This window comes from Desmodus rotundus, chromosome 4 (assembly GCF_022682495.2).
Source record: "Desmodus rotundus isolate HL8 chromosome 4, HLdesRot8A.1, whole genome shotgun sequence".
Classification (NCBI taxonomy): domain Eukaryota; kingdom Metazoa; phylum Chordata; class Mammalia; order Chiroptera; family Phyllostomidae; genus Desmodus; species Desmodus rotundus.
In genome coordinates this window covers 180,739,377-180,750,576 of record NC_071390.1, presented here as the reverse complement: position 1 = coordinate 180,750,576, position 11,200 = coordinate 180,739,377, and the positions used below count along the sequence as shown (strand labels likewise).

The 11,200-nt window shown below is 62.1% G+C and overlaps 1 protein-coding gene across 1 annotated transcript in view; it reads right to left on the bottom strand.

Moving 5' to 3' along the window:
* NSD2 (nuclear receptor binding SET domain protein 2) overlaps positions 1-11,200 on the bottom strand; it is a 49,331-nt gene that overhangs the window by 4,006 nt on the left and 34,125 nt on the right. The window contains exons 10-18 of the mRNA XM_053923026.1: positions 7,841-7,972; positions 7,165-7,288; positions 6,276-6,476; positions 5,468-5,647; positions 4,957-5,113; positions 4,616-4,821; positions 3,421-3,524; positions 1,896-2,165; positions 1,510-1,626 (exon numbers count right to left, since the gene is read on the bottom strand). Coding sequence (XP_053779001.1) covers positions 1,510-1,626; positions 1,896-2,165; positions 3,421-3,524; positions 4,616-4,821; positions 4,957-5,113; positions 5,468-5,647; positions 6,276-6,476; positions 7,165-7,288; positions 7,841-7,972 — 1,491 coding nt within the window. The remainder of the gene's footprint in view (positions 1-1,509; positions 1,627-1,895; positions 2,166-3,420; positions 3,525-4,615; positions 4,822-4,956; positions 5,114-5,467; positions 5,648-6,275; positions 6,477-7,164; positions 7,289-7,840; positions 7,973-11,200) is intronic.

Sequence of the window (11,200 nt, the reverse complement as noted above, 5' to 3'; positions counted from 1 at the left end):
CTTCTCGCTCAGGAGCTGCTCGGTTTTACATGGCTATTTCACCAGCTCTGGGCTTCACCGCCTCCTGCACCCAGTGCTCAGTCCATGGGAGGCATGGCTGTGGCCCCAGGCAGGCAGCTCCTGAGGACCAGGACTGTGCCCACCTGCTGTCCTCAGGGCCGGCTGTGCCACCGGCTCCGCATGGGCTTCGGGGCTGTCAGCAGAGCTGACTGAAATGACAGTGGTCCGCTGTCTGGGAACAGGCATGCACACCCTCACCAGGCTTCACCTCTTGCCCAGAAGCAGCGTGTGGGTGGCCCTCCGACCCCTACCCTCCGTCTCTGCCTCACAGCGCTGCGGATCCTTGGCCCAGCCTCTGCTCCGGCAGCTGCTTCTACAGACACCCACTTCCCCACCCCACTGTGACGCCCTGCGTCTCCCATTTCCTCGGGCTCTTCAGACCTCCTCTCCGGGGCCAGCCCTCTGCCACATGCCCTCTCAGCTCTCTCAGCGCTTTCCGTCAGACCTGGTCTCCCTCTCTCGGGTTCTTACCCAAACCTGAACCTTTGCCTGAAGGCTCTGCCCCCAGCAGTCTCGCTGGGCTGTGCACTGGGAATGCTCGAAAGGGTCTCTCCTTGTGTTTCCCAACTGCTCATGCCGCCTCTCGGGGGCCACGGGCTCTGCCTGCGCTCTGGCTGGGTGGCCGCGGGCCGGCCCATGTGTCCCGCGAGCGACGCGGCTCCGCTCACAACACAGGCGCTGTGCTTTGCCGCGTGTAATGCACCGTTTCTGCCCACATTTCTGAGGGAAAGCTAAGGGTGCACATTGTGCGTGGGTGGCGCTAGTTCCGTATGTATATGAACACTTTTAATTCTCTCATTTACACTCATGTACTTGAAGTGCAACTCTAGAAGGCAGTGGTGACACCTGCAGGCAAAGCAATGCCCCGGCATACGACAGCCTGTTCTGTCTCTAAATGTAAGTAAATAAAAAATTGAGTTACAAAATTAAAACGAAAGATTTTTTCCTAAAAGTTTGGGCCAAAAACGTGGGTGCACATTGTACAAAACACGGGGGTTGGAACTTAACTCTGAAACCTGACCAGGTTTTCAGTTTCTACTGTTTTTCCCTTTTCGGGGGGAGTCCAGTTTCTAATAAAATAGCCTCCCTCACCACTCCCAAAGAGAGGGAACGGCAAGGGGGTGTCAATCTGCTCTCGGAGGCAGCAGTGACCTCGAAAGGAATCGCCCCGGAAGGGCCCGAGGCTGCCAGGCACCCGCCAGAGACCCGAGTGTGTCCCGGTGCGCCTTCCACCCACCCCCATTCGTCAACGGATGGTCTTCTCCACCCTTCTTCTGGGCACGCTGACCCCAGCGGCAGGCCTTTGTTCTGAACTGCTTGCTGACCTCGGTCGACAAGCAAGGACTGACCGCAGGCCGCGCCCTGTGCCGAGCAGCGTCCCTGCCAGCACCTCCCTCTGGCCCCCGCTGACCCCCGGGGCCCCCGATGCGCTCGCAGTGGCGGCGTTACCTTGTCGATGGTGAGCATGTAGAAGTGAGTGATGTCGTTCTCGTGCGCGCGCTTGATCCGGGCCATGCACTCCTCCTCGTCGATCAGCTCACCCACATACTCGTTCACAAACTCCCCCTGGGGACCAGAGGGGGCAACCGCTGACTCGGCCGGACTGGCAGGGCTGCCCCCCCAGGCTGCTCGCTAAGGAGTGCGTCCCCTTCCCATTCTTGCTTCCCAAAAGCGACCACCCAAATTCCAACCGAAGGTAGGTTTTAAGGGAATTTACGAGCTTTACTCTGACAGGTAACTGTCAGGGGACGTTTCACAGCTGTGGTAACTCAAACACCGTCAAACACTTTTTCCATGCGTGCGGACGCACAGGTGACCCTAAGGAGCTGGCTGACCTTGCGGATGTCCCTCTTGGCGACCAGGCCCCAGCCTTTGCCGTCCGTCCTGATGATCTTGGTCTCGGGGTACTGGCGCTTGCTGAAGCACTGGTTCTGGCAGGACTCGCCTGCCGGGCACACCTGCGGGTGGCACTCGAACATCAGCATCCGGTTCAGGCACTCCGAGTCGATGCCGCAGGGGCTCTCGTCCGTGGGCTTGCAGTTGCACTTGGGGATCTCCGAAATGTCGGCTGTGTGGATCTGCACTTTCCCGTAAGGCTTGTTCACCTGCAGGCACAGGTGAGCTGCCTCAGCCCACACACAAGGGACCATGCCCAGGGCCCCACACCCCTGCCCGGCCCTGCCAGCCTCGAGGGTCTGCACCCTTTGGAGGCCCAGCAGGGAACTCGGTGGGGATCCCCGAAGCCCATACTCTGGTCACCACACCCTCACGCAGCCGCGGACAGGCGATCCAGGCCCTGGGGCTTCAGCAGGGGGCTGCGTGCAGTGCAGCCTGCCCCTAGAGAGCATCACAGCGCCTATGCCCTCGTCCTCGGGGCGGCGGGTGTGACGGGAGGACACGCAGTGCAGCACGAGGGGTGCCTGGCCACCCCCTGCCCAGCCCGCTCTCCTCCCAGTCCCACAGCCCTTGGGCCCTCCGGACTGAGCACCCACAGGTGCCCACCGGGCCCAAGAGGCGGGCACGAGGCACAGGCTCTACGCTCAGGGCCTCAGTATATCGTTAACGGAACAGGAGCGACCCACCAACAAAGCAGCAGAGAAAACCAAAAAGAAACCCAAGCGGAAAGGAGCAAGTGGCTCTCAGGACCACGTGGCGGGAGGAGCGGTGAGGCACCTGGAGGAGGAGTCGGGGACACGCCTCCAGCCCCCAGGGACTCTGGGCTCGACCCCAGCCACAGTTTCCCGGAACTCTCCCGAAGTGGCACAGCTCAGGCGACTAGGAGAACGCCGCCCTCGCACAAGACGCTGACCAGCTGCGGGGCGGCTCGCACCCCTGGGCAGCAACCACCTGGTCCTCGGCGACGCACTCTGTGAGCAAGGGCGGTGTGAGGGGGGCGCCCACGCACGCCTGGGAGCCGAGCTGTGGGACACGTCCTGTTGGCCTGGGGCTCCCGGGAACAGGTGCAGGGACACATGCAGGAGCCCCATCCGCCCTTGCTTGCCACACCCTTGGAGGCAGGCACATCGTTTTGTCTCAGAGGCTCCTGCCGGGCACTGGCCTAGACTGACCACCCCGCTAGGTTACCGTGCGCTCTGGGGTCGGCTCAGCCCTGTGCCTCTCCAGCTCCGGGCAGCCTGGCCGGGGCTGCCGTTCAGCTCCACAGGCTGGTGGCTGCACCTTGTGCTCACAGACAGAACCTTAACCTACTGGCCAGTCCCCACCCTGTCCCCATTCACAGGGCCACATCCTGGAGGCGGCAGGGCCTCCCTCCTCCTTCACCTGCCCCCGGAAGCAGCGCGCGCACAACCCCGCTCCTCGCACACCGTGGCCCCACCCCGGCTGTCCACTGTCAAAGGTCACCTTGATGTGCTTGTAGGGCGGGGGCCTTCGCTCACTCTCCTGCGTTTCCCTGGCCTCCCTCTGAAGTTTGACTTCGCGAAAACGAGCCTCGGCTTCTTGCAGTGCTAAAAAGCCAAGGACAGACAATTGAAGGGTTTTAGTGACCAAACACACCTGCCCTCAAGCTCGGTGCTCGCGCGGCCCCGCTGCACCCCCCACAGCTAAGCGCAGTTGCCAGTCTGCACGAGACGAGAGAGTGAAGCCGCAGACAGGCAGCTCCCGTCCACCACCTTCTTGGCAGAGCAGAGCTCCGAGGACCCCAGCAGGCCTGGTGTCCAGCAGTGTCCAACTCTAGCTCGCCAGGGCCAGGCTTTGTCGGGGGTAGTCGGGGCAGCCACACCCTCAGCTGGCACCAGGACAGGGTGCCAGGTGTCAACACCGGGCACAGGGGATCTGCCTCGGGTGGCGGTCACCACTCAGGGCTCCACAGAACTCCAGCTGGGAGTCAGGAGGCGAGAAAGCCGACTCAGCCATGGTCCAGCTAGCACTCAACGCACTCAGCTTCCTGGCAATCTCAGCATCCCTCTCCAATGCCTGCCACCCTCCCTCAGACCTGAGGACCAGAGGACAGAGGCCCCCGGCATGGGGCAGCCAAGGCTCTGTGGTCACTGGGCCCTGGGGACACCCTCAGCGGGGACATGCGTGCTCTCCTGGCACAGCCGTGTGCACACCACCCCCACTTGCCCCTAGTCCCAGGTGAGCTCGCCTCCTGCAGCCCAGGAGCTGCATTCCTCTCCTGCCTGTCACCTGACAGCACCGCACACCCGATTGTGGAATCAGGGGTAGAGCAGCTGCCTACCTACCCACACCTGACACCCAAGGTCTGGAAAGCAGGCCAGCCCTGCGCCACCCGCCTGGCCTCCACCTCACGTGATCCTGAGCGAGAGGCAGCTCCTGCACGTGTGTGCTCATTTCCCCAACACAGCTTTAACAGTGTTAGTGATCTGTTGCAGTATTAACCGCAAACCAATGTTACAAAAGTATCGAACAGTCTATCTTGTTCAGTACCTCAACAAATCAGCAAAACTACTTTTCCCTTAGCTAAAGCACAGCTAGGATGCCAAGTGCAGGATTTTCTACAGAAATCACATTTTCAAAGCAGAAAAGAGGGTTAGCACCGCGCCCGCTGTTCCCCTCCACCTGGAGAGGCCCGTACCGTTTTTGAAGACTCTTCCGATCCCTCTGACCCCCTGGTAGCGGCTGCCCCGGTCCCCTTCCATGTACGGGAACACTCGAGCCTGATGCGTCCAGTAATAATCTTTAGACCCAAAGAAAAACACAGGGAATTCTCCAACCTCGTGCTGCATTTTCTGAATATTTGGGGGAACATTTTTGGGATGGCAAACTTCTGCCGGCCACCATCTATTATAAATATTAAAAACAGGATTCACAGACTCTTCAGAGAGAGTGACAGTAATCTCAATGTTGTAAGCACTGCAAAGTAAAAGAACACGTTTGAACGAGGCAGACGGGAGCACAGGAGCCCAGCTCTCACACCTGTAGTTCCCGAGTTTGACCCAGACAATGTCCTGGTGGCGCAGCCTCTTCCCGGCCCTGCAGTCGTTGCAGAACCAGCTGCCGTCCGGCATCTCGATGTTCAGGCAGTCCGGGTGGAAGGCTGCAGGGCAGGCCTCGCAGCACAGCAGGCTGCCCCCTGCAACGGAGGACGGCACTCAGCCTCCAGCGCACGGCCCCCTGGCCGCCCCGCGGCCTGCACACATCTAACCCCGGACAGCTGTCCGCAACCGGCAATCTGCACGCCGACACGGAAGCACGTGTCACCACTGACGGCTTCCCACGTGCCGTCGAGTGACCACAGCGAACTCGGATGCTGCAACACGCCACCCGTGAACGCACAGGAAACTGCACGGCCACACACCACCGGGCAAGCACCAGTGCCTGGCCTCCCTCCACGAGTGGCGCTGGGGTGAGCGGAGGGGCTGCGTGTGTGCGAGGCCACGGGAAGCGGCGCTCCCACCGTTCCCACTCGGCTGCGCGCCGGCCTCACCTTTGGAGCACACGAAGCACCAGCTGACGTTGACGTGGGCGTGGTGCCGCTTCCCCTTCCGGGCGGTGAAATGGCCCGCGCAGACGATGCTGTGGGAGGTGAGCACCACGCAGCCTGCTGCCAGACAAGCATCTCCTCCGTGATAGGCAACGGGGCAGCGGACACAGCGCATCATTTTACCTGGACGGGCAGAGAGACATGCTGAGGGCCCGCCCCGGGCAGCGGGGGGCCAGGGACCGCCCAGCCCCCACACGTTTGGGAGCCGGTGCTGCGATGGACAAGGTGTCCGACCAAGAAAGGACAAGGACGAGGCAGGTGGGAACACTCAATGCACTTCGCAAAACACACTGCCTCAGGCAAAGCTCAGAAACCGCCTGTGACGGCCCTCAGGCCTCGCAGATGCCACCTCCAGATGCCAGTGCCCCCCACACCCAGACAGGCCGCTGGGGTCCAGAGGCAGAGACAGCCTGCCCTCCTCAACGCCACACCCCTAACGTAAAGTGACAGACACGACCTCACTTCCAAATCTTAGTCTTGTGTGTGAAGGACCATTAAAGTAAAAATTGGTAGAACCTATCAAAAGGGTTCACAGGCCCCACCTTTAACCTTCAGAGCAAGGGTCTAAAGGTGACGTTTAGGGAAGTGAGAGGAGAGACTGAGGGGGCTGGGTCCTTTGCCAAGAAAAGCTCTAACACGCCAGGAGCTGAGTTGGCGGTGGAAAGCATCAGCTCCTCCAAACGTCGATGGCAGCAAGGACCTCCGGTGACAACGCCAACGCGGGCAGACAGACACCCTGCAGGCGCCGTACCTTTTGCAGAGCGCGGGTGTCCGGGGTTGGACGCGTGGCAGCTCACGCAGCTGTGCAGAGGGCAGCGGAAGCCTCGGCTCTCGAACACCGTCAGGGGGTACTTCCTCACGCAGGCCTCGTGGTAGAACTTCCCGCACTGCGGCACGACGCAGCGCCTCACGCCCGCCTGGCTGCCCTTGCACACGAAGCAGGAGTGAGTCCCTGGTGAGGGGTGAAGGAACGGCGAGGGGGACAAGAGCAGGGTTAGCTGCAGTCCCCGAGCCACCACCAGCAGCAGCTCTGGGAGGCAGGCCCGGCTGTCGCAGCGCTGGTTCCTCCCCCTGCACTGACATGTCCTCCGGGCTCCTGAGAGTCCAGCTGCCGCTCCAAGGGGCGAGAAGCGGGAAGGAGCAAGGGCCCCGGGAAGGGAGGGCTTTCCCTCTCCCACTGAGCACGGTAACCGAGCACGTGAAGAGCCGCGTGGAGGACCGGTCCCCAGTGAGGTGCCCGTGCTGGCTGCAACCCAGGATGCCTCCCGGAGACGTGGTCTCTCCTGACTGAGGCGTGTTCCAGGAGAGTGGGGAGCCAGGCAGGCAGCAGGTGAGCTGCGACAGCTGACGTGCCACCAGCCTCCATCAGCCCCCAGACAGCGCCATAGGGCTCCACGCCCCTGCGAACTGCAGGTGAGCCATGGCACTGCCGCCCACAGGGCGCACTCTGCCGAGCACCTCACACGGGGCTAATTCCAAGTGATACTCTCTCTTGAAAGTAGTCACACCGAGGGAAACACGGGAGCCCCCACGGAGCTGGCACCTGCCCACTGGCCACAACTGTGAGGGTGGCCCCAGCCCTGGGTGTGCAGGACAGCTGGGAGCCCACCTGGCCAGCCCAGGGAGGGGACAGCACTTGCCTGAAGCACACTCGCCGCAGGTGAACCGCCCCTCTGGGGGCCTGGACCGCCCGAGGCAGGCGAGGTGGAAGGCCCCGCAGCAGGGGCCCTCGCAGAGCAGGAGGCTGCCGGGCTTCTCACACACCTGCAGGGGACGGCACAGCTGAGGCCCCCGCAGCTCTCCCCGCCGCAGCTCTCCCCGCCCCGGCTCTTCCCAAGGATGGAGGGCACACACACTGGACAGCCACCGGTCAAAACCCCCGAGGCCAGGGGACCACCAGGCCACGAGGTACAGACAGGGACCCCTCGGTGACAGCAACGGGACCCGTTGGGGAGGCTTAAGATGAGGCCTGAAAGCAGGAGCAACCCCATACAGCCTTGTCGGGACGCACGCTTGCCCCACAGCAGCTGAAGGCCACTGTCATGGGTGCGCTGACCACCCCAGGGCCCACCCGCTGGCGTGTGCCCGCAGGGAAACCAGATGCCCTGCAGCCCCTCACCGCCTCCTACCAGCTTCTGCACACTCCCAGGCACACGTGTTGGTGTGTGGTTGTCAGTCACACGTGAGGCACGCCCCAGGTGGGAGGGAACGGTGCACGCTGCCCAGGCAGCCCAGGGCCAGCCCGTGCAGGGCTGGGCAGCGGGCACGAGGGCTGCGGCCAGACTGGCCCCCAGGGCCCGACAGGCAGCCCCTCACCTGGCACAGGTGCTCCTTCTTGGCGGCTGCTCCCCGCTCCGACCTTTTAGATGAGACGGACACTTCGGTCTGAGTTTCGTCAGCACTTTCGTACGGGGACTCCAAGGGCTCATCTCCTGGGCCATCCGAGACCTGCAGGGCGGAGGCGGAGGACAGTTCTCTAGTCGCAGGGAGCTCCAAGGCAGGCCCGCCAGGCGTGGGCCACACGCGCACACCGGCCGGCGCCTCCCTGCACATGCACTTGCGGCGGGTTTCCTGACCGGGGTGTGGACAAGCTGGGCAGAAATTCGGAAATGAACGTCTTTCCACATGACAGCTGCTATGCGTAGGCACGCACGTGAGGGAGAAGACTTAGCGTCCCCTTAGTGTCCCTTAAACACCAAGCAGCCCAGCATGCTTTCAGTGGCGACTGCCGACAGGCTGGGGAGAGAACCCTGACCTTCGCACCCCACCGGCTGCGGTCCAGCTACTTACAGAGAAACACATCGACACCAAACGCATCTCTGAAAGACCACAGTGCGGTCACCACAGGGGCCTTCCCTCCGTGACCCCGTGCTGCGGAAGCGTGTGGTGCACGGCTGAGCAGGCCGCTGCGGGCCCTGCACGTCCTCCACCCACTGCCCGCCTCCCCAACCAGGAGAGGGGGGCCGCTGCCCGTGACCACAGGGGCGGGAGTGGCGCTCCAGCCAGCTGGTGGCTCCCTCTCCCCACATTCCACTCAATGGTCCCCTCGGTGGGCCAGCCATAGTAAATCTTCAAATAGAAGTCAGCAAGTCTTTCATTAGAAAGCTCTTACGTACCAGTTTGAGGTTTTTGAAGTAAAGCTAAAAACACACGCAGCACTTGTCTCATGTTCAATGAACGTTGGAAACCGAGTTTCTCAACAGAGCAAACACGTAACCCTCCTTCCCCGTCCACTCAGGAGCCACAGGGCGGTGTGTGCTACAGGCCTGCTGTTTGCGAGCGCAAAGTGAGAAATGGACATCGGACCGCGGTAGGAAATCAGACACGACACAGGAGCGCCCCGCCCTCCTGTCCCCTCAGTGCGCCCTCCCAGTTCGGCTTGGTGACGTCCCAGCGGGGAGGAGGAGAAGGGGAACAGCAAACACACAGCTCTGCCCACTGGGCATATCGGTGTTACGGTGGCTGGCGTGTCTGGAGGGGCCCGTTGCTCTGGCCGGTGTCTGTGGCTGAGAGGGGATGGGTGTGGCCCCTGCTCCTACTCTCATTGTCTGACACGCCTGTGACAACACAGCCTGAAGAGGGTGGCCTTTTGAAAGGGTTCCTCACGTCTCCCAGGAAGGTGGAAAGAGCAGTGTGAACGAACCCTGAATTACAGGGCCTCCCACGGCAAAGCCTGGTCAGCGCGAGGCTGCTTGGACGGGGTTGCCAGGACCCACGGGCCCTCCTGTCACCTCACCTCCTCGTCCTCAAACAGGGACAACCTGAAGAAGTGCTCTGTACTCCAACTCCCAATGTCCCGTGTCCCTCAGACACGTCAGAGACAGGGCAGAGCCCTGAGGGCAGCCTCCCTGGCGGAGCCGCAGACCCAAAGAGGGGCCCTTGTGGGGGCTCCACAGAAGCCCGCCTGGCACCAGCCCACACTCCGGTCCGCCCTCCCCGTGGACTGAAATGCCCGAGGAAGAATGCGTGGAGAGAGACAGAACACACAGACCAGGCCGGGTCAAAGGGAGGAACAGCACCTTTTATTTGAGATTACAGAGGCAGCCAGCAGCTCCTACATGGACGGAGCGCCTGAGAAGTGGACACGGCACACATTTCGGATGGAGCATCGCTGTCGGGACACACGGGCGGCCCGGGGCGGAGGTGCACACACGGAGGACAGCACAGCCGGGACCAGCATGGCTGTCTGTCCCCCTCTGGCCGCGGGCTGCACATGCCAGGGGACAGCACTGACTCGGAGATGCGTTTGTGAGAGTGACCGCCACCTGCACGGCCCCAACACAGCCCCACAGCTCAGTCTACGACCTCTACAGGCTCCTGCACAGCCAGCAGGGTGCATGTGGGAAAAGGGAAGGGGAGGGACTGGGCGGACAGACTGTCAAGAACTCCCCGCAGCTTCCTGCCGCCACTGGAGCTACCACGGCCCAGCCGCCACACAGCTGCATGCCTCCCCCACTCTCCACTCAGCGTGCGCCCACGTGCCCTACTCGCCCCAGAAATATGCTCCTTTGTGGCCGGGCGCAGTCTCTGCGCACACACAAATGTCCGAGGTGATGGCCGTGAGCACACCGGGGCCTGGGACCGTGCTGGAACCAGCTCCTGGAGGCGATGCGGCCGTGGAGGGTGGCGCGCGGCCGCAGGCAGGTCCTCCCTGCTGCACCTGGAAGCAGTCCCCTGGGGGGCCACGCGTGCTGCAACACAGCCAAGGTCTCGTTTTCTGACAAAACAAACCCCTCCCCAAGTTGAGCACCAGGTCATTTCTGAAATACAGTTGCAGACCTTGAACCACGAGTACTTCTAGAACCCAGCACCATCGCACATGTGCATCAGGCTTCTGCAGAGAGCGGACCGGGAGCACTTCCACACCCCGTTTTGGATGTGCAAATGAGGACCCTGTGCCCGGCAGACTGCACCAGCTCAGAGTCACAGGGCTAGTCCCAAACAGGTCTTCCCAGTCGACATCACAGTGAAATATTAGAGTGGAGTTAAAGTAACTTTTCAGTAGTCATTCACAACCTGGAGTGCTACAGTTCGAGACAACTTTTAGTGACGCAGTTCCTCGAGATGGCGTGGGCTGGACCCTCGCCAGCAGCCCCTTGCTGCTCTGGCTGAGTCTGAGCCCCGCCCCACCCCTCCAGGCAGCTGCCACTTGGGGCCCTGAGCCCAGGGTGTGCCTGCGAGGCCACAGACCCGGGTCTAGCCCTGGACACAGATAACACGAGTCCTTAAAAGAATCCTTAAAAGAATCCTGTCGACCCAAGTGTGTGCTCAGCAGAGAGGGAGCCAGGAGGGCTGACTGGAGAACAGGCGCAAAGCCTGGGCCTCACCCTGCCGCCCCTCGGTCGTCCCGGGAGATGCACTCTGCCCGTGGTTGGCGCGCTTCCAACTGCACGCTGACAAGCCACATGCAATAACCCAAAAACCACGTATGGGACAGGAAAAAGTCATACATGTGGATGTCACGTGCAACCGGCTAGTGACAAAGGTGCCCGAGGAGATCAGGCTGTTGGTTCTCAGAGCCAACACAGAGCCCCGCTGGGGGACACATGGACGAGGCCCGGGGGCCTGCCCGGCGCCAGACGGCACACGGAGCCAGCAGGACGCCACACGGGACCTTCTCCCTGCTGAGGCCAGTCCCGCCCGCCGTTGGCAAGTACAAGTGGTGATGTCCAGAAG